This window comes from Engystomops pustulosus, chromosome 8 (genome assembly GCF_040894005.1).
Source record: "Engystomops pustulosus chromosome 8, aEngPut4.maternal, whole genome shotgun sequence".
Lineage (NCBI taxonomy): Eukaryota > Metazoa > Chordata > Amphibia > Anura > Leptodactylidae > Engystomops > Engystomops pustulosus.
The window spans coordinates 74,913,454-74,937,626 of NC_092418.1; the positions used below are offsets into that span (position 1 = coordinate 74,913,454).

Genomic DNA, 24,173 nt, shown 5'->3' on the forward strand with positions numbered 1-24,173 from the left:
TGTCATGGTGTGGGGAATATTTTCTTGGCACTCTTTGGGCCCCTTGGTACCAATTGAGCATCGTTGCAACGCCGCAGCCTACCTGAGTATTGTTGCTGACCATGTCCATCCCGTTATGACCACAATGTACCCAACATCTGATGGCTACTTTCAGCAGGATAATGCGCCATGTCATAAAGCTGGAATCATCTCAGACTGGTTTCTTGAACATGACAATGAGTTCACTGTACTCAAATGGCCTCCACAGTCACCAGATCTCAATCCAATAGAGCATCTTTGGGATGTGGTGGAACAGGAGATTTGCATCATGGATGTGCAGCCGACAAATCTGCGGCAACTGTGTGGTGCCATCATGTCAATATGGACCAAAATCTCTGAGGAATGCTTCCAGCACCTTGTTGAATCTATGCCACGAAGAATTGAGGCAGTTCTGAAGGCAAAAGGGGGTCCAATTCGTTACTAGCATGGTGTACCTAATAAAGTGGCCGGTGAGTGTATATATATATATATATATATATATATATATATATATATATATATATATATATAAGATACAAAGAGGTGAGGCAGCACTCGGGAAAAGTTATGAACTCGGGTGCAATTCCCAGGACCTGAACCAAGGTTCTATCAAACCATAGAACAGCAAAAAAAGGCAGCACTCCAAGATTTGTGGAAATCAGAAAAACATACTCATTTATTCACACGTGTCAAGGCTACGTTTCGGCTCCTTGCATCTGGAGCCTTTCTCAAGCAAAGGTGCATGTAACACAGTGAAAAATTTATACAAAATACACAGGAAGTGACCAAGATTCCAACCTACATAGGTTTACGCCCATTATAGAGCAACTTCCGTGGTTCTAAATTCAATATTGAGACCCTTGGGTTTCAGAGAAACCTATGTTCTCAAACCTATGCAGGTTGGAATCTTGGTCACCTTATCTGAATCAGTGAAACATTGGTGTATGATATTGTATTTTTATAATGATTATTTCCTACCAAGCCGTATACTTACCACTTTTTCTTCTTTTTTAGATCTCGCAAACACTTCACTAGAGGCACCCCACTGTTTTCTTCACTCTGCAGATGTGATCTCCGCTGATTATCCTAAGGATCAGACACTACATATCATGATTCACCTCCTTCAGTAACCTTTATTGATCTATAGGGAGACTGCACTTATTTTGGGTTGCAAATGGTCTCTATTATGGGCCAGATATAGAGTGATAACCTGACCTGCATTATGCACCCACTGGACTCCGGTCCTGAAAGGGTAGCTACGGATCGGGCCGTGCTGATAACTCAGTCACGATAATGTGACTGATGTCTGTGCATGACACTCTGTGGACCCATTAAGACCCGGCACCCGTTTTTGAGACAATAATCTCGTATTTATTATACACTGCATGGTTCTCCCTTTCACAAGATGGCGTCACGTGACTGCCAGCTCTGTTTATATGAGTCACATGATTGTTTCAGAGGCGGTGCTCCATGGGGGCACGCCACTATTCCACATCCTGCCAGCTACTGATCCTTAGGTAGGCGCTAGATCTTCCCTTTATTATGCACATGACTGCACTAGGTCTCTAACTTAATGTTTATATGTAATTGGAAAGTCATTTTTGTATTCAAATATGTGATTTAAACTTGGTATTGCTGTGATCACATGACCTGTAAGATGATGTCACTTCCTGTGTATTTTGTATAAATTTTTCACTGTGTTACATGCACCTTTGCTTGAGAATGGCTCCAGATGCAAGGAGCCGAAACGTAGCCTTGACACATGTGTGAATAAATGAGTATGTTTTTCTGATTTCTGAGTGCTGCCCTTTTTTTGCTGTTCTATATATATATATATATATATATATATATACACGCACTGAAACTTTTCCAGAACCCCCTCTTTTTTGCCATTATACTTTATGGATGCTGCCTCCTATTTGCATACCACCATTTTCCTGTGCAAAGACATTTGCTCATAGAGGTTGCACTGTATATACACTGTGCTAGGTGTGCAGGATCTGATCTATTTGTCAGAACTGATGGGGAGCCTGAGCTCTGTCTTTATTTTTTCTTCAAAGTTTCATACATACACATTTCTACTATATTCAAACATTTGAACACAAACAGCTCTGCTACATACCATTCCTGGTATGTAATAGGATGACCGAAAGCATATGATTAGTCATGTGCTTATGACATCACGGCAGGTGCTGGAGCTGCCGGGAGTTTTTACTGATAAGTAGCGTGTATGTGTGACCCCTCCCAACAACACCCATCCATCCTCCTCTCCTCCATCTAGCTACATAATCCCATGGCAACCAACCCACACAAAGACAGCCAGAGAGATAAGGTATTGCTAGCTTTCAGCCAGTAAGCTGACCAACAACTCATTTACAATATTCTGGCTTTGAGCTACATTTCTAATTGACTTTGCACGTTCTTTTAGGTAAAAATGGCTTGCACAGGTATTTAAGAAGTGTCTGCGCCTCTAATCTGTTGCACGTAACCCGTTTTGGCAACACAACACAAATTCGGAGGCGTGCCGATGCTCAGTCGGACCAAATGGTGCATTTAACATGCAAATTGTGTCACACGCCCTATGTTAAAGGTGCACCATGAAAAAGTTGGTGAACTCTGTCTGGCCAGTGCAGGGAAGGGACAGATTGTGATTTCTGGCGCACGTTCTTAATGAATTGGTAGCACCCAGCATTATACACGGGAAGGGCACGTTTAGTGCAGTTTCCAACAATATTAGCAAATGTGCCCCCATGAGTGTAAACTAGAGAACTGCTTATTTTAGCTTAGTGCAGATCTAGACAAAAGTTTTTATACTTTGCAGTTGTACTTGTGAAAATGAGGAACAATAAAGTAACCACAAATTACAGAATATTTGTGCATAATGTAGGGACAAAGAATGAGTGAGAATGAGCTTCCTGAGCAAGGGCTCGCTTCACTATAACTATGTAGGTGAGTGCCAGAGCGTAAGTACTAAGGGGGCTTGGCTTGACATTTCATTAATAAGGAGGCTTGCCTGGACATTTCACTAATCAGGGGGCTTGGCTGGACATTTCATTAATGAGGAGCATCATTAATGAGGGGTCTCATCATTAATGATGGGGTTCGGTCAGATATATCAATAATGAGGGAAAGCTGCTGCTGGCCATTTTTTAATAAGGGGAGGCTGCTGCTGGACATTTGATTAGTAAAGGGAGGCTCCTTGACATTTCATTGATGAGGGTAGACTTCTGAGCATTTTTTTTTAATAAGGGGAGGCTACTGGATATTTTATTAAAGAGTGCTGGCTACATTTCCCACCCAGTTTTTTTGGGTAAAGCTAGGTGACTTGGCTTATACTCAAGCATATATGGTATTATATTATGTATAACCTCAGGATGTTACATTGAGCATAACATGACTTGCTCTCCCCTGCTCTCTCCCTCCTCCCTCTGCCTGTGTAGGAAATGCAGGGGGAGCACTTCTCTGCTCCTTGTAACACCCTGTGAAGCTTCAGCACTTAGGGGCTCTGGAAACACCAGCCACAGCCTTTCAGGTTCATTAGGATAATTATAAAAGTTTATTTTACAAGGAAGGAGGCTATGAAAAACAAACATGTTATATTAATAAGTATCCCTGGTTTATTATGCTTGATTTTGATGGTAGCATTCCTTTAATTAGCCGTTAAAACTTACGGGGTCATTTCAACAGATGGTTGTTTTATCAGAAAACAAATAGCAATACAACATCACCTGACAGTGGTTCAGAGTAATAGGCTTTCAAGAATATACCAACAATATAGGGAACAAATATTAAATCATCTTTTAGAGCATTGAAGGCTTTATTTTATCTCATGCTTAAATTTCTCCCACAGATTCTGCAGTGCTTGGTTATTTTGGGAGGAAACCTGTGTTGCCAGAAAGAACCCACATTAACGACAGGGGGCATAGAACCCAATGCAGATATTGTACTTGTTTGTCACATCCAGAATCCCAGAGTAAATATTGGTAAGGCAACATTGGTAACCATAGACCATAGCCCCTTTGCTTTATGGTATTAAAGCATGTTATAATTCTAGCCTTATGGCTTTATACTGTAGGGTGCTATCCACGGGGGCTGAGGTGTGACTGGAAGGTGCCATGCCCCAAAGTAAAATCTGTACTAGGGGCTCAACTATAATCTGTAGTTCGGATCTTTTGTTATTGGGGTCCTTATGCCCCCCACATGGTCTCTGCCTCCTCTGAAGACACAAAGCAGCATGGAGGTCCCTTAAAATAAATGCTAATCCAAAGCAAACCCTTTTAATATCAAAGTTTGTTGAGGTTGTATATAATCTGCACTATTCCACATATGTTGCTTAGCACTAAACTATGTTTCAGTGTCTTGAAATCTATCAGCCAAGTCTTAATGCTGTGTTTTTAGGAGACCCCTGAGTAAATTCTGAGGGTTTAAAATACAGCATATTCCCAATACTATCTAATGGATTGCTTTCATGTGTCTTTAGAGAATCAGAAACCAATGTTATTGGTTTTGTCCATGATAGAAAGTTGCAAATGTTAAAAATGCTGAGCAGCCACTTCCTGATTCCTCTGTGCTATGAAATGCTGTGTGCTAACAATGTGCTTAGGTTTTCATTGTACAGAATGTTCTACTAATATTTGACAATTAGAAAAGGCGAGATGAGACAGATCATAATCATGAAATGGACACAATGACACACACAGTGAGCTTTGCCTTGCCCCTTATCTTGCCTGCAGAATTTGCAGAGCAGGTCTCCTCAGGACAGGAAGTGCCTGTGTCTGTAGTGTGCTTTGCCTCCTGCCCCTCTCCCTGCAGTACAAGAGAAACTATTCATGTGGAGGAATCTGCCAGACTATAGTCAGTGGTTTATGGTTGTGTCCAGGGACAATCAAAATATAAACACCAGGACTTATAGAGACAGGTTGGAATTTATTGTACATCTGTGAAATGCTATATTTTTGTATTTCAGCTTAGTGTCCAGACTCCATTTTTAAAACATGATAAGAACGATCAGATCCCCTGGTAAGATCACCAGGGGGGGGGGCTGGTTGTTTCCACAGGAGACACGCACGCCACTGTCATGCTTGACCGCAGCATGTAAGGGGTTAAACAACCGGGATCAGAGTTTTCCGATCCCGTGTGTTAGTGCCGGTTCTCGGCTGTGATGACAGAGCCAGACACCGGCACTTGCGGTACCCGATGTCCCCAATCTTATTCTGACAAGCCTAAGTCGAAAGACGGCGCATCTTAAGAAGTACCCTTATGGCTGCCTTAAAAACACAATACGGCGGTCATCAAGGGGTTAAGGTCTGATGTCTCTTTAACTTCGGGGCCAACACATATTTAATACAAGTCAATTGTTGGACCATTAATTCCCCTAGAGGTGAACAAAATGCTTTACACATGTGCCAAAACACACATGGCTGACTCCCTGTAACCAGTTTGTGTAAAACATAAATGTCCCGCTATGACACATGCGCTCATCAGGGAATTGGACCATACTCTGACAGCAATGGCCTCCGACATTTACAAGTGTGCTTTATAAAAGATAGAGAGAAGTGCCAAAAGGATTCCAGGCGGCCACATCCATGTGCCTTGTCAGATTATGAACTGCCTTCATTTTCCTCTCCTGAATTCTCCATGGAAAAGATTTATCTACCGCCAGGACAGAATTCAGTATTTGGGCTGTAGTCTTGTTCACTAAACTATCTTAAGCATTCAGGAAAGGTGCACTAGGGAAAAACAAGCAACTAATCTGATTACAGAATATACTGGACATAGAGGCCCTTTCCATTGCACTTTCTATTTATAATATGGCACCATTGTATTGTTCCTAGGCCTTTAGATGAACTCTTAATGCATTATTAGTACATTCTCAGCATTAGCTTGACAAGTCGTGCCCCAGTCCTCCCATTCTGTGTCCATCACTTTGAAGAGTTGAGCTGATGCTCTTGTGGCAAGGTCTTACTGTAAATTCTGCCTTTTCCAACGCTAATCAGTGTATTTATGGGGAAATGTACCTTAGGTACACAAAATGAACGATCTGTTCTTGTGTAAGCTACAATAAACAGATAATGAATTACATTGCTTGCTATTCTGTACTAATCACTCACAGATTTCAACCTTTTAACCGCATGTAAATGATTTCAAGCCGTTTACATTTTATTAATAACTTGTGAAGAGAGGAAACATTTACTAAAACATCATTATAATCATAGAACAGTGAGACTCCACAGAGGACTAATTCACGCAATAGAAAACAAGCCGCTGGTGTAATAAATTAGTTGACAACATAATTTAAGGCTGATTTGTTTGTCACAAAAGGTAAAAAATGTTTTAATTGGGCTTTTTTGTAAATTTGTTGCTACTGAATTTGTAGTTCCTATGGCTGTACATAGCGTCAGACATTCTGAATTATGAATAATTTCAATAGTTTATAATAGTTTGTTTTACATTACCTGGCTCCCTGCAAGCACTGCGGGGCAAGTCCCAAGGGTGGTAGGGCAGCAGCAGCCTGTGTGTGCCAGTGTCTTCTTCTCCATAAGCATGTAGCTCCCTCACCCCTCCCCAATCCCTGCCATGTGCACTAAGCAGGCAGTGGACGAAAGGGGATGGTGTGGAGTAGAGGAAGAATGCACAAGGAGACACAGGCGTATACAGGCTGCAGCTTCCCCCCCCCCCCCCCCCCCACCACCACAGTAAAAAAGGCAATCCTGGTGACAGGTTCACTTCAGTATAAATATTATACAACCAATGTGACATGGTTTGTCAAATTAAGTTCCCAAGCATACTCAGATATAAAATTTATGACGTTTTTTTTGTGTAGTCTGATGCCAGATAATATTCAAAGATCTTGTGGAACTTTCATAACAATTTCACATCGAAAAATGGGAACGATCCCTGAGTCCAAAACATCTTGATCTGCACTTTTACATCATATTCTCTAATAAACAAAATTATTGTATTTTTGGAATATGAGATGCACCCCCAGATGTAGTCATCCAAATTATGTAAAATATATTTGACCCCCATTAAAACTTTGCTGTTTTTAGTTTTTCTCCATTCACTCATTCATACATCTTTGCTACAACCATTCACTCAAATCACTGCTAAAACCATGCATTCACACAAAGTTCTGCTACAGTCATTCACTCGCATGCCATTTGCTACACTCACATGAACACATTCAGCACTGCTACATCCATCCAATCTCTTTCTTACTCACACACTCACTCACACACTCACACACTCACTCACACACTCACACACTCACTCACACACACTTCTTCGTACCTAGGCTAAATTTGACTTCTTGTCTGCTTCTCTGGCCTATCCACTGACAGCATGAAAGGGTTTAAGGACCTTTCAGTGATGCTAGAGGCATGTGATTAGCCACATGTTTGTGACATCACTCTAGGCCCTGCAGTAATTCTGGTGTTGGGACAGCAGGGGGAGCAGTGCAGAGGTTTTGCTCTCTCAGAGATTGGGTGGTATGCTTTATCAGCGCTTCTCCAGGACCAATCTCCAGGACAATGGTCAGGAGGCTCTGGCAGCGCTGATATTCCCGACCTTTGGATTACAAAACGCAGGAACTTTTTAGCAAGTTATTTTCTTGTGCGTTTTATAGTCTGAGAAATATGCTACTTAATGAAAATATTTTTAAAGGATTTGAAATTCAGTAGGGTTGTCAAAGTCACTAGTTGGCTACCTAACTCCAGTTCCAGTGGTTATAATTTTCAGAGTATATTTATCTGCTTATATTTCTTACCTGTAAGTCTGGTGTCGTCTGGTGATAACGCACTCTTTGTGTCTGAGATATCTTTATGAGAAGCCAGGAAAAGAACCACTTCACCTTTCTCATTCTTTATTGGAACTATATCAAGGAGACACCAGAAAGATCCACCTGTAAATGCAATGAAATATGTTAGAAACAATAGTTCTTTACACAAAAACTCTGACAAATTCTCTTAAAACAAAAGATCACATATATAAAACAATTGATATTTGATTTGGAATAACTTTCCACCATTTGTGGCCAGTAGATTGATAATGGAAGTATCACATGTTATATAGAGATGAACTCGTCCCCCAAAACAGAAGACATTGATAATATTTCCCATCCCATGCAGAGCTGGTCTCATGCATGGGATACACTCTATTGTATAGGACAAACCTATGAACTGCCTATTAGAAAACTGTTTGTTCAAACCGTTTATCCCTCAGCTTGACTTATCAGCTTTATAACCAGCATTCTCATTTTGGGCAAATGGATTTTAGAAAACTAATTGAGGTTTTGTTGTTCTTTTTCTTATCAATCAAAAAATACATAAACATTTTGCTAAAACAGAGCCCTAAAATCTCAGATAAAACATCATATTTAAAAACAACGATTTTCCTGGCCTTCAACAGAGCAGCTTTTACACAGTTCATAGCCTTCCGTGCCATCTTCTTCTGGCTGTACAGTGACAATCAAACAGTCTATAAAATATCAGGAAAGTAGCTCAGCTTAAAATACACTCCAGAAATCATTCTCTAAAATGTCATTGTAAGGAAAAGCTCTGCTTGGTAGACACTTTGCATATTATGGTGACAGAAAGGTAAAGGAGAAATTTCCTCAAGGTAATGCGTTTACTCCATTTCCATGCAGGTGCATTCCAGGAATAATTCTAGACTTCAGGGGCCTGTCATAGGCTGCTGTCACGTCTGCCGACACATGCCTTTGTCATGGCACACTGGCTGAACATAGGCTGCTGTAAGTGGCATTTGTATTCCGCTGATGATGCTTTCTGGTAATGTCAATTACTTGCAGCCTTGCACTTTATTTTTGGATCCTTTTTGTCTGTATAGGTAGCAATTTTTTAACTAATTTCAACTTGTATTGAAAGCATGGTGCATGTATGAAAGTTGGTCCAGCTACTGTACGTGAAATGGGAATTAGATCTTCTATATAGCGAATTTTGATGTACAGAATTGTGTCATGTCATCCCTTTCATGTCATCTTTGATTTTCAGAACAAGGTGTTGCTATATAATTTTAATGCAAAGGATATGACTTGGAAAAATTTGGTGTATGATGTAAAAATATTCAATTTCCCCCACTTCCCCCATTTCAATGCCTCCAGTAGCCTGTTCTCCAGCAACAGCATGTAACATAGGCACATAACTGCTGCAGCTCATCGATAACTGCATTGGTCTTCTGTAAATGTAATGATAGTCATCAAGGTGTCCTGTTGGTGGCTTCTCCGGTTAATGGTCTAAGGTACCATTGCTGAAGGCAGGGATGTAGAAGCTAGTCAAAGCTGGGAAGCATTGAAATTGGAAGAGTGGGGACTGGTTACTATTACTATTCTTACTACTTTAAACATATGGTCCCAGATAATTTGTGTAGAACAATATACAAAACCTACATACAGGCTATGGAGTGATCGGAAAAGAACTGGTGGAATTCTCCATTACATGACTGCACTTATATGGCTACCTAAACCAGTATAGACAGTTTGGCTTAGAGTTAGAGTGGAGTGAAGGGAGAAAAGCAGCAAACAAGCATTCTATATCTATATCCCTATCTATATCTACATCTCTATGTATAAGAAATAAAAACACAGAGCATACTGAAATGTCTTGTATATCGAACGCAGAACAAGGTGCTATGGAATGATGCCTTCGTGTCTAACGGAGTTGAAATGGGAATGATTAAAAATATATATGTTTTTAACACTATTGTCTCCATTTATATGGGTTTTATCATTAAAAACACAAAAGAATAAAACATTTAGAAAACATTTAGAAAATTACAAATATGTAAAGAATGAGATATGATTATTAAGAAGATGTGAGTAAATACTGTATGTCTGGAAATACCAATCTCTCTGACAGACTGTAATACAAGATGCTTAATGACAGCTATAAGAACCTTTAAAACCATGGCAACTGATCAGCATCCTCCAATGGTGTCACTGGGGCACCAATCGGCAATGTAAGATGGCATCACCCATATGCACAGTTGGTCAGTGAGCCCCCTACATACACCCCTTCATGTACTATGTCCCAACTGCTGCATGAACTATTCAGTAACTTACATTGGGCAGTGTCCGGTGAGTGCCTATATTCCTATTTGGCTCATATATTGCTTCCTGTTAGACACGTCATCTGGTTCTTGGTGATCTATATACTCTACTGTGCTTTTGCTGTGATTCTGACCATCGTTTGTATTTTTTGCTTATTATTCAGTTATAACCTGTTCATGTGAAATATTCATAAAACCATGAATGCATTATATTTTATGGATAGTCCAGAAATCTAGAATCATCTGTTGATAAAGGAAATTGATGGACCCTGTTGTTATTCAGGTGGTCCATAAGAACCACTTTTAGCCTCTGCTATTTATGCTGTCAATTTTTTTAGTTATAGATCACAGATACCCCAAAGCAGGGCTATGCTTTATGGTTTATTATAACATTAATATAACTTTCTAAACTGAGCATTTCAAGGATTCATAGTAATACAGCAATTTCAGCCACAGTTCTGCACAACTAAGACCCAAATAACGTAACTGGGAACATAGTGTATGTGAATCCGGTCATTAGCCATAAGCGTTTTCCATTTAATAAAACTATTACTATTACTATTACTCAGGCTGTTTCACATCACTCCAATCAATCTTACTAATGTATTTTGGCCAGAGCAAGACCAATTTCTATAATTCAGTGTCCTTTTGGCTTTGAAATTAGAGACATTTGTAGAAAATCATTACATTTCATGCACTCTCTTGACGGCTACAGCTGTTAGATATATTAGCAAGATTCAGACAACATTGTCACATTCCATTATTTTTACACCAGAAGAATTTATAACTGTGTATAAAAATCTGAAACACAATTATGTACTACTGTGATATGTTAGCTGGAGACACATAACCATCCCCCAATCTTTAGACAATGTGTTGGTTATAGATGATGAAAAATTAAAAAAAAATCACAAACATCTATTTACTTTTAATCTCCTTATTAATGCCCATGTTATAGGTACAGAAGATACGATAATAGTTGTTTTGGATGTTACAAGATTGTGTAGAAAGTAATATCATAAAAACAAATGAACACATTGGTAGAAAATTATGCAAATGTAATAAACTTTAATGGTGAGAAATAACTGCAAGTAATTCACATGGAATATGAAAATACGCCCCCCATGCGGCAGTGTTAATGTAGCCTAAGTGTAACTCTTAGGTGCACAAACTGAATTACTACTTGCCAATCTTATACTTTTAAAATGTTAAAGGAAAAGCAAAAGTCACACAATTAGCTCTGTCCACCATCGCCTAACTACTCTAAATCTTGTGGACTTGCAGTTGCACTTAGGAGCATGCACTGTCAAGTTCAAGATGGTGCCGATATTTTTGAGAGTGGCCTGGTGCCTCTCACCACTCCTAGTCATATGTATTAAAATTGTCTTGTGATATGTGTATTATGTTTTTTTTTTATTTTGTAACAATTGCACAAAAACTGTGTATAAAGATGTAATAATTATTCAATAAACTAAGTATTTATATTACAAATTGATAATTATATTTTTCAAAATTTGGTGTAAGGTATCAACTTATTTAAAAACAGTGTCCCTCCCGCACAGGGGTTATATGCCACTTGGCCTCATTCACTTGAATACATTATTTTTCTCTTATAATACAAAATCCCTAAAGCTTTCAATGTTAGTGCGGCTCTGTCTATGCAAGCAGCCTTATCTCTAGCCTCATAGATTAGTCATTTGGTGGTGTTAATATAACTTCACAAAAACTGGCAGGTCGTTCTTTTACTTTTCCAGTCTTTAATTAAAAAAATGGTCCCACTTCAATCAGCACCGGGGGATGGATTATCGCTAGCAATCCTGCGTGTTACTACAAATGTTCAGCAAATGGAATGGTAATTTAATCCGTTGGAGAATCAGTCTCATGTAAATGTGAGTTTTGGATCTCCTGGGTGACAGTATTACATATTTAGCAGACTCTTCTTATTTTCCCCCGTCAGTTTTATTTAATATATGCAGTTACAAGCTAAGTCTTCTTTCAATACTCAACTGACTTCAAAGCACAGAAATGGGTAAAAAGAAAATGTGCATACTATACCATATGATATACAGACAGTCCCCGACACCTGACTTACAGATGACCCCCAGTTATAGACCTGCCCACTGTGACCTCTGGTGAAGCTCTCTGGATGCTTTACTATGAGAGGATACAATTTAAAAAATGTATTTGTCACACAGACAAAAAAATTGTCTGGAGTTACAATTATAAAATATACCTGATCAGACTCCTCTGATCGCTTGTTCAAGCTCTTCTTCACCTAATACAGTGTAATACAGATGTATTACACGGTATTATGTGATACATAATACTGTGATAATAAATAATACACAGACTGTGCGCATTCTCAGTCTGTCACAGCCGGGTCCTGCCAGAAGGAAGGACCCAGCTCCAGGAAGTAGCCGCGTATCCCCGGGGCACCGGCAGACCCCGGGGATGAAAGCGGAGGATCGGACCCCCCTGGTAAATGCCTGCGATCGGATGAAACTCCGATTGCGGGTACTAGAGATGGGTGCCAGCTGTAACATACAGCTGGCACCCCATGCTTCTGGTACCGGCTCAATGTCGGGAAGGGGTTAAAGGATGGTTTCCAACACAGGAAAGTTAGGCACTATCATCGGGATAGTGCATAACTTGCTGATCAGTGGGGGTCCGTCAGACCCCTTGTCGCTCCATCAAACTATTGGAGCAGACGGCCGCGCATGACCGTTCTTCTCCATCAATCTCTAAGGAGCCGACGGAAATTGCTGATCGAAAGTACTATGTACGCAAATGCAAGCATAAATACAAAACTACATTGATCAGGAAACAAGGGGAAAGAGAAAGTTCACAATCTGGAGACACAAGGTGAGGGAGCAGAGCAGTGCAGTTATTGTGCATTGTACACAATCTTGATTAAGGGGGTTTTCAGATTACATTTGAAGGATTGGAAGGTGGAAGACAGTCTGACGCTTTATGGCAGAGAGTTCCAGACTATGGGGGAAACACTGGAGAAGTTCTGGATACGGTTGTAACAAGAGCCAATGGTAATAAAGTAAAGCTGAAGGTCCTGTGAGGAATGAAGATTACGTGTGGGATAGTATTTGCTGATTAGTTAAGAGATATATGGAGGGGACAGGTTATTGGCGGCTTTGTTTGTCATGGTTAGTATTTTAAATTGTATTTGCTTTGCAATGGGTAACCAGTGGAGAAACTGCCAGAGAGGAGAGGGAGAGGAGAAACGAGGAGACAGATAGATTAGCTGGGCAGCAGAGTTCAGGATGGATTGGCGGGATGTTAGAGAGTTAGCTAGGAGACCACAGAGAAGAATGTTGCACTACTTCAAGCGGGAGATGATAAGGGCATGGAATAGTAATTTTAGAGACTCTGGATTCAGGGAGGGCCGGATGTATGTGAGGCTTAAAGGATAAAGCGGAGCCGAAAATGACTCCATGGCAGTGGACTTTAGGGACTGGGGAAAGTGTGGAGTCATGAATTGTGATGGATAGGTCTGGTGGGAGGGATGTGTTAGGCCGAGGAAAGATTGTCAGTTATGATCTTAACATGTTAAAATGTAGAAAACGGTCAGAGAAGAAGGAGGATAGACTGATAATCTGAAATTCTGGCTAGAGAAGAGGAGATATCTGGACCTGAAGTATAGATCTGTGTGCCATCTGCATAGGAGCGGTATTGGAAGCCATGGAACTTAATGTTTCCCAATGCACCTGCATGTACCAGCTGCTCCATTCATCTCTATGGAGCAGACATAGATAGACGAGTGTGGCCATCAGCTATCTCTTTCAGCACCATAGAGATGAACAGAGCAGCTGGCACATGCACGACTGACTGCCTCAGTCTTAAAAAAAAAATATCAATATAAAAAAATACTTCAAAAAATATATGTAACTTTTATTATTACATTGATATGACATGGACAAGCGATTAAAACACACCAGCACCGTGCTGTAATACGGGAAAAGATAGGAAATGTCCTATCTTTTTCCCAGGTACGGAGCGGTACGGTGCCGCACGTGTGCTGTGCGCCCATTGCCGTCTATGGGGGACGTATATACTAGCCGTATATACGTTGGCCGTATATACGCCCCCCCCTTGTGGCAGTGTGAATGCAGTCTAAGGCTGACTCAGAACTACCTTCCTCTCAGAATGGTTTAGCCTAACTCTAGCATCCACTATGCAAGTAAATAATAAGACATTATACACATGCAAATGTGTACAAAAACCATGGGTCTCAAACGCCCCTATTCAGAAAGTGCAAAGGGTGCATGAGGTATCAAAACAATGCCATAGATCACACATCAGTACATGCCAATAGTATGGATAGGTATTACTCGGATGTCAGGGGAGAGGGCTGGCTGCCCCACGTGTTCCACCACCAGCTTGTGGCTTCTTTAGGGGTATTGGATCTAGTTTGTGTGCAGCAATTAAATAGCCGAAGTCTAATTGCTCACCTGCGGGTATGCACAACCACGTAAAACTCTACTTCCTCTAACACATGGCACAGACGTACTCACCCCCAGCCCACCCTAGCAAATCACCAGATAAAGAGGAGTACTTTTGGCATGATACAACAAAAGAGAAGTCTTGGGCAGCATGCCAGCCGCCTAAAAAAGCATCGGCACCGCCAGACTAAAAATGGAAGATAATCAATGGCAAGGGCACCGTGATACAGGCCTCGTGTATATGATTTACATGGGTGGTGCTCAGCCGGCAAATGGTAAGTAGGTATTTCATACAGGCAGAAGAAAGACAAAAAGTTGCGACACTCACCCAACAAATCTTCTAGCCGAACGGCTAGATGAAGCACAGGAGTGCGCGAAACGGCCCGTTCTTCTGCCTTTTGGCATGATATACTCTGTACATATAATTCATAGTTATCCAATTTTACCCACTCAGAAGAGAGGCAAGACTGTGACACTTAAGATAGAATAAAAGTATACCAATCTTTATTAACATAATTACATCTACTAAAAAATATACATGATAATTTTTAATAACAATGAATTACAATAACAAACAATTGCAGTTGTGTAGTGGTAATACACAGACAAAAGCCAGTCATCCCCGGACATTGGAGTTCATCACCTTTTTACTCTGGTAAGGACTGGGCGCCCCCTATGCTATTTCTCAGCACAGTTTTGTGTGTGCAATACCTATTACAAGTTAATTATACTTGGCATGCCATGCTATTACTCTACTCTTCAACCAGTACTTTTTTCGAATTAGTTATTACATATCTCCCATCATTGTCAGGGTATGACTGCCTCTTGTCTGTGTATCACCACTGCAGAACTGCATTTGTTTGTTATTGTATTTCATTTTTATTAAAAATTACAGTCACAGTCTTGCCTCTCTTCTTCTCTTTTGAGTGGGTAAAATTGTACAGATATTTATAGTCTTTTGGGGCAGTGGACTTGGTGCTACTACTAGTATAGGAATGATATACTATTATCAAGACCGTTTTGAGTCTTCCCCCCTGTCTTTTCTGTTCCTATTTTTGATTAAACATACAATACATAGCAGAGATTACAATGGAATTACAGGTACTTCATTGATAATTATGTATACTATGCACTAGTTATCAGGGACAATATCTTTACAGTGGTAATATAGCTGTGGCCATAGACAAAAGTCATGGTTCTATAGTCCAATGTCACTAAAATTAGGAAAAAGCTCCTCCTATTACTGAAACCCCACCGATCAGCAAGTTAGGCCATATCATGTGGCTAGGGCCTGCTATCACCGGACAACACCTTTAAGGAAATTTTACAATGTCAATTTTTAAATTGCAACATCTGGTTACATTTTAACTATAAATTAAATTTGTATTTGTTATTTTTGCACTGAAGTTATGAAATTATGATGTGAATAATAATGTGGCTCTTTTACTGTAAATAAAATGAAGCTGATAAATGGTGCAATAAACTGTGTTCATGCATTAAATATTAAGATATACAGATCCATACATAACCACTTCTTCGCCATGAATCAATATTACAGATGTATAAGCAGACTGTTTTCACCGGTTTGACACGTCAATTTTCCACACTTGATTTTTGTGATTTATGTTTTTTAGTTTTATATGAAACATTAGTTACAGCATCTATTTTTGTATTTTTATGGTGTGTGACTAATAGGTTTACTAAGCTACTGACATGCTTTGCCCTAATAGATTCACTTTTTGCTGATTAGTTAAATATTCTTATTGACTTGTACTTTCATCTACCCCTATGAAGTTACAGTGTTTTAATGTCTTCCTTGTTATGGTATCCATCTTCCTATCCATCTATCTATCGTCCTTATGAAATGTCCTTTCTAAATTCCCTCTGTTATATGAAATCTCACACGATAACCTATACAATTTCTTTCCAAACATCTATAGAAAAAGACAGATGTAATGGAAAATATATAATCTTTATTCAGAAATAACAAAACATATTAAAAGCATTTAAAACGCCGACAAATCGGGTGAGAGCCCCCCCCCCCAAAAAAAAAACATATATACTCGAGTATAGGCATAGTTTTTCAGCACAAAAAAATGTGCTGAAAACCCAAACTCGGCTTATACTCGAGTAAAAAAAATATATCAAAACTCACCTTTCCGGCTTCCCCCGCTGCAGGCTATATACTGGGGCAGGGGGCTGGTTATATACTGGTGGAAATGGGCTGGCAGGCTATATAGAGGGGGGCAGGTGCAGGCTATATACTATGGGGCAGGGTCCGGCAGGCTATATAATGGGGAGGCTGTGACCAATGCATTTCCCACCCTCGGCTTATACTCGAGTCAATAGGTTTTCCCAGGTTTTGTGGTAAAATTTGGGGCCTCGGCTTATACTTGGGTCGGCTTATACTCGAGTATATACAGTAATTTTTTTTTTTTTTCACATTGTCAGGCAAATGACTCTTCTAATTACATTTTCATGAGTGGAGATGAGTCAAGTTCGGTGGTTGCCAGGGTAGTGTCAATTCAGAAACCCCAATATTTGCTTCTATAATACCGAGGAGCAAGCATTTTGTATCATATTAAAGATAAGAATATCATCTTGCAGCTTATGATTTGATGAGCTACAGAACTAGAAAAACAGGCAGTTTAAAAAATAGGCAGAAACTGGATCTTTATCTGCAGCCTCCATTCCCAACTATGGCTTTAGCTGCCTGTATCTGTAGTTTTGTAGCTCACACAGATGAGATCATAATATTTAATATCACACAATAAGCATATTTCTAGGTGCAGAACAGAAGAAAGAGGCTTCAGTAGTGACACTACTCCTGCAGCCATTAAACTTGACTTATCTCGAGTGAAAATGAGATAAGAAGAGTCATATCTATAAGGTGGCTAAATAATTTTTATTCCATTCAAGCATTTTTTTGTGTCACCCCTTTCTTCCTTGTGTCACCCCTTTCTTGCAGCAGGGCCCTCATTCCGATTGTTTCATATGACTATGGAATCGCCCTATGGAATTTGATGGCAATAAATAAAGATTATTATTATATCTACCTGACTATGGGGGAGAGGTTTTTTTATGGATAAATGGGTATGACACCACATAAAATAGGGAATTCTATAAAGGATGTTTTAGTTTAGTTGGGTAATACCCATACCCAGTTACATTAACTACACAGCCAGTTTTTGACTTAAAGGAAATCTACTATGCTTAACAAATATATAGTCACTATTATGTGATTTTATCTGTAGTGTATATAGTGAAGCCTCACCAATAAACCACCTCTTTGGAAAGTTAATCCCATTATCCAAAATGTAGTTTTGGTTGCTTAATTTAGAGCACAGTAAGGGTGATTAATCAAGTGTCTGAGAGCAGGACTGTTCTTGTGCCCCAGGGCAACCAATCAGAGCACAGCTTTAATATAATTAACAGCTGTGGGAAAATAAAAGCTGAGCTCTGATTGGTTGCCATTGGGAACTAGAATAGTTCTGCTTTCCGACATTTCTGAAAAATCTTCCCACTGTGGCCATCTTCTTTAAGAAGACCACCACCAAGAAGACTACTTCTCATTGTAATTTTGGTTAAATAAATCTCAAAGCCACTTCATTTATCATGTGTTTTTGGGCTATACTAATAGATCTTCACAAACAGAAAGCATAAAACTTGAATATAACATATTGAACCACTAAGAATAAAATAAGTAAAAAATGACAATAAAGCTAGCTCTATGTGCAATAAATGATGCGTGAAATGAAAATTTATTTTCTAACAAAACATATTTAATTAGAGCACTTTAAGCTCCAGCAATGCTTAGACACCCTGTACTCGCAAGAAGGCTTATTAACGCTTCCCACCAAAATGTTTTGTTTTCCATGAGTGATTTACTTACAAAATGACTTGTTTATAATGGAGATTTTATGCACCAATCACAAGTTGTTTTATGTTGGCAAACAATGGTAATGGGGCTACCATCAACCAGACAGCTATAAATATTACAATTAAGACGCTTGCAGCAGGGGGATGGGGGGGGGGCAAGTATTATGCAAGTTGGAGTAGAAAAGGGAACAAATTACTGGTTTGTGCTTGTGTACAAATTGCTGTTGTGGCAAGGGAAAGGAAAAGAGGGACCCATTTGCCTTTGCCAGACTTATATAAATGTCCAGCATTACATGGTAGATTCTTTATGCACTAATTGGAACTATTTTTAGTGCATAAAGGCAGGGAATATTTGCTCTGAAAATTACTTTTAAAAAATATGTAAGTGAGCCGGAGGTGACGTCAGCCTGAGAGCCTCAGTATCATGGGGTTTTAATTTATGCACACCACACCCCGCTGTAATCCTACCTCCTGACTCTGGCCGAGGAGCTAGGAGAAAGCAGTCCCGCTCGCTCCATGACCTGGCCCTCTGACCTCACTGATGGCTCCTAGCTCCTCGGGTAGTAGAATTACAGTGGGGTAGAGAGTGGGTGCATGAATGAAAACCCGGCAATGCCGAGAGGCGCCCAGATGACATCGACTTGAGCACCTTTGGCTCATTTACATGTTTTTAAAAGTAATTTTCTGAGCAAATATTCCCTTTTCTTTATGCACTAAAACAGTTCCAATTAGTCCATAAAGAAACAAACATGTCATGCTGGACATCTATCATTAGTGAAACTGATGGTAAATGTCCTTTTTAGATCTTGCCTCCTTTAAGATCTTTTCTAAGATCTTAGATTGATGATCTTAGAGTAGATTGATGTGAGGCCTGTGTTCTAGTATTAAGACTGGTGTGAAAAATATCTTGATACATAACCCCCAGTGATTTGAAGGTCCTTATGCGGGGATTTGTTTACTGTCTACTGGGATTTTTTCAATTTGTGCCGTTTAGATGTTCAAAGTGTTCCAATGCAGAAGGTTAAAGCTGATGAATTACATGTGACAAACCGGGAACCCTCTTAACCCTGTCTGACTAGTCTATAGATTGCCAACACCTAGAACTTTTACACATACTTATTATTATATGCCTCTGGACATAACATTCCAATTGATATGTAGCTAAAGTGTATAAGGAGACAAAAGTCCTGAGTGGCAACTCGCTTGATATCTATGTTTTGGTAAACACTTGTAATCTCCATAAAATAACAAATCTGGAGCATATTCTGTAAAATGTTCCTCTGTTTTCACACCAAGAAATTTCTGAATACATTTACTATTGGGTGTTACCAATATGTAAGCCAAAACTATAAAAGGAACCTATACGGTTAAAAGTATTATGGAAAGATTTTTACTCCTTCCATGTTTTGGAACGACTTCTGGTTTCAAAGAAAATTCAAAGAATGAAAATACTGACCACAAAATTAATTGATGTAATCATTTTTTATATTTTGTTTGTGATTTCACTGGACATTTCTTCTTTCGCGGCAAGAGAACTTGTCAACATTTTGAATGTGGAATAGTGGTGTATGTAGCACTTTGTGAACATTTTATGTTATAGCCATGCCACCTGTCTAAGCGTATCCCAAAATCCACACCCAACCATGGAGAGGTAGCAAGTGTTGCTTAGAGTTTGCTGAAAGTAATAATGGTAAGTTGACTACTTTGTGTTTCTGCAGAGGAGTATCCAAGGATAGTGGCAGGACCCCTGATGAGATTCTGGGGGAGTCTTTGATTGCCGCTCAGTCAAAAATCGGTATTATGTGCTAAACGCCTATGTTATGTAATGCCCCTCTCCAAGCCCAGAGAAGTCTACTTTTCCCTTTACATAAGGTAACATTAAGACTCCTATGTTAGCACAGAAGTAATCTACATGTCTCAGATGTTACATTCCACAAAGAGATCTGCTCTTGGGAATGTTTGATTGATCCAAGACAATTTGTACCATTGCGCTTTCCCCCCAATGTTTAGAACAGATAACTAGTTCCTTCATTGTGCTCCTTTGAAACAGGAAATTCCCTAAAGTTTTTCTTCATACAGAACGACATTATTTATTAATTTCCTTGTCAGACAGTAGCCAGAAGAAATGAAAGTTTTAGGGCCTCCTTGAGAATATCACAGTTTTATTTTTCATTAGCAGTCGATCTCAGTACCAGTTTGTCATGTAATATATATTAGTGAGAGCAGATCATCCGGCTGTTTTATTGGAGTCGTGCTGCTAATAAAATTACTTCACAAGTTTTCATGGAACGAGTTTTAGTTGTCAAAAACTTAATTTTCTTTCATGTAAACTGAAACGCCTGCTTTCCTGTTAAAACTTATTGCTTATAGATTCAAGATATTGACTAAAAACATTTACTAAAGACAAAGTAAAAAAAAATAAAAAACAGTGCTCATCTTTTTGTTGTGCTCTGTTCCAGGTTGAATGCACCTGTTAGGCCCCTTCCACACTTGCGTTGCAGATCACGTCAGAGTCTGATCAGGGTGCGATCAGGGTTTGGTCAGTGAAAAACGCGCATTTTGCATCAGAGTGCAATCAGTTTTCAGTCAGAGTTTGTTCAGTGTCTCAGTTTTTCATGCACATTTTCATTGCATTTTTAATGCAATTTCAATGCGTTTTTCATGCGCAGGTAATGCGCGTGAAATGGACTCAGGGCTGAACTCTATCTTTTCTATGGCAATTGATGCGTGAAAAACGCATTGCACTTGCGTTGCATTTGCAAGTGTCTCAGAGTGCAATGCGTTTTTGATGCATCTCCATAGACTTGTATGGTGCGTTTTTCACGCGCGTGACTTGAAAAAGTAGAGCGTGTCGTGATTTAAACGCGCGTAAAAAAAAAACGCACGTGTGTGTGTGAAAAAATATGCAAGTCTGAAAAGACCCATTGGTTACAATGGGTCAGAGTGCAATGCAAGTTCTGCGCGTCAAAAGCATGTGCAGAAAACGCGCGTGAAGAACGCAAGTGTGGAAGGGGCCTCAAATGCAAATTTATCTGTGGCCAATGGTTGGCTATGGCAGTGACGTGATGACAAAAGGGATGTCACTAATTGTAGTCCACTGGGCAGACTTGGACTTGGACACCTGAGATGGATGGGCACACATGCCATGCATTAGTGTTGCTTGAAGAGGTACCTTCAATTGTCTTCATACAGATACTCAATACACAACTATCCTATTCATATATAACGCTATGGGTAGATTATGTTACAAGCTGTACATGTTACTGTACCCTGTTGGGCCCCAAGATCAAATATTACTTTGGTGGGCCCTAGCCATCCCAGTTTGACACTGCCAGCGGGAAATGATACACACAAGAACATGGTGCTGGAAAGGGGACATTCAGAAGGTAAGTACAGGCAGTCCCCGGGTTACGTACAAGATAGGTTCCATAGGTTTGTTCTTAAGTTGAATTTGTATGTAAGTCAAAACTGTATACTTTATAATTGTAGATCCAGAAAAAAAAAAATGTTTGCCCCAGCGATAATTGGAGTTTCAAAATGTTTTGCTTTAATTGGACCAAGGATTATCAATAAAACTTCATTACAGACACCTTACAGTTGATTATTGCAGTCTGGGACTAAAGTAAAGCATCCAGAGAGCTTCACCAGAGGTCACAGTGGGCAGAGGGGTCTGTCTTTAACTAGGGGACATCTGTAAGTCAGGTGTCCTTAAGTAGGGAACCGCTTGTACTATGTTTTTCTTTTGTAATGAGTTAATTGTCTGTAGTAGAGATACGTGAATTAGCCATCTCAAACTGAGATTTTTCAATAATATCTATACAATTTTTTTAAATTTGCCTTCCTCCCTAAACTCTGGGATGAATGACAGTGTAAGCTAGCCAACAATTTAGCAAATATAATTTGAAGCATATCAGAAAAGGTTTGGATTCAATTTGGTGCCTGAAAGATGCCAGTTTCAGACCAAATCTACAAACCAACAAATAGATTTGCTCATCTCTAGTCTATAATCATTTTTTCTTATTAATTTCGGAGACAAACTTTTATTTAATGTTCTTATTTATTCAGATTTATTGTTAGGGAAATAAGTTGTAATTAAATATCATGAGATTAAATTCATTACTTAATTTATCAGTGTAACAGGAAATATATACAGGTGGTCCCCTACTTAAGGACACCCAACTTACAGACAACCCATAGTTACAGATGGACCCCTCCGCCCACTGTGACCTCTGGTGAAGCTCTCTAGATGCAATTACTATAGTCCCAGACTGCAATGATCAGCTGTAAGGTGTCTGTAATGAAGCTTTATTGATAATCCTTGTTCCCATTACAGCAAAAATTTTGAAATTTCAATTGTCATTGGGACAAAAGAAAAAAATGTGTCTAGAACTTCAATTATAAAATATACAGTTTCGACTTAAGAACAAACCTCCAGACCCTATCTTGTATGTAACCCGGGGACTGCCTGTAGACTTCTATAGGGCATTGCTGCACCACCAACTGATTTCATGACAGTAAACAGTGGTAGAGATTCTGTACCAATCCAACAAAATAATATTTTAAGGAATTACTTGTAACATCTCATCTATGGGAGAATAATACATTAATAATGCACTGCCCCCTACTCTGTCTTGTAGAGTGAAGTCTAATGGTTACCATCCAGTTTTCCTCCAGACATACATGTAACACAATGAGGCCACCCAAATTCTATTAGCACTTCCCATATAGTCATTATTCATCATCTAAAAACCAACTATCTAATCTCAATCTTTCCCAATAGACTTATTTACCTTAACTGCCCATATAATTTTTTTTTTAGATAAATATGGAACAGATTGTAAGACTAGAGACACCATGGAGCTAATTTGGCATAAGATTTTAATATAAGACCAAATAGCTTTTCCAATTTTTGCAGAGACATGGTTATTAATGGGAGTACTTTCTGACTGTGTTCACTGCTATTTACACAAAGGAGCAAAGAGCTACTGAGATGCAAGATGTATTCATCTGATGCCGCAATTTCTTAGCTATTATATGGATTACTTTGTTTTCTGGTTCACAAGCCTGTGATGTCTTGTGGGGAATAATTTAACTTGTTACCTGATGGATAAAGTAATGAAATAAATGAAATCTGAATAAACGGGGAAGGTTTCCTTTTTTCTTTCTATTTTAGAGTATTGATGACCTTTTTAAATTAAAGGTCAATATTAGATCAGAGGTTCTGCCAAGCTTTATATCTTGGGGGAATTTATTTGTTCCCTTGGGCTCCGACCTCCTTATATATCTAGTAGCTGGCAGGCAATTCTACACTAGACTACAATTTAGAATGGCTAATGGCAGCTATGGCAGCTATGCCCTCAGCTGTCATGGCCAGTGATCGAAACCCTCCAAAGACATCAATGAGAGGGGTTGAGGAGGGCTTTGATTGACATTTAAAGATGGCGACGCCCATATGCCACATTGTTAGATGCTGTGGTCGGGGTTCACCTCTCAACCTAACAGCTTAACTGCTGCAATTAGTGCTGCAATTAGTGCCAGCACCAACTTGTACAATTATCAGTAGGTGTCAGTTTGTGAATCCTCTCCATACTCCCTGGACAATTCCCAGCCTATAATTTGTGTGGACTGGGGTCAAGTGGTTAAAATACAACTTCATATTACTTCAACTTCTGCACAAACCTTTTAGTAAAAGAAAGGTCTACTTATGTATATATAGGGCACACAGAGGTAGACTTGCAAGCTAAATATATACAGGTGGTC

The 24,173-nt window shown here is 39.4% G+C and overlaps 1 protein-coding gene across 3 annotated transcripts in view; it reads right to left on the reverse strand.

Moving 5' to 3' along the window:
- LOC140075413 (voltage-gated delayed rectifier potassium channel KCNH8-like) overlaps nucleotides 1–24,173 on the reverse strand; it is a 326,146-nt gene that overhangs the window by 123,182 nt on the left and 178,791 nt on the right. For all 3 annotated transcript variants that reach the window (XM_072121262.1, XM_072121261.1, XM_072121263.1), the window contains exon 3: nucleotides 7,784–7,918. In XM_072121262.1, coding sequence (XP_071977363.1) covers nucleotides 7,784–7,918 — 135 coding nt within the window. The remainder of the gene's footprint in view (nucleotides 1–7,783; nucleotides 7,919–24,173) is intronic.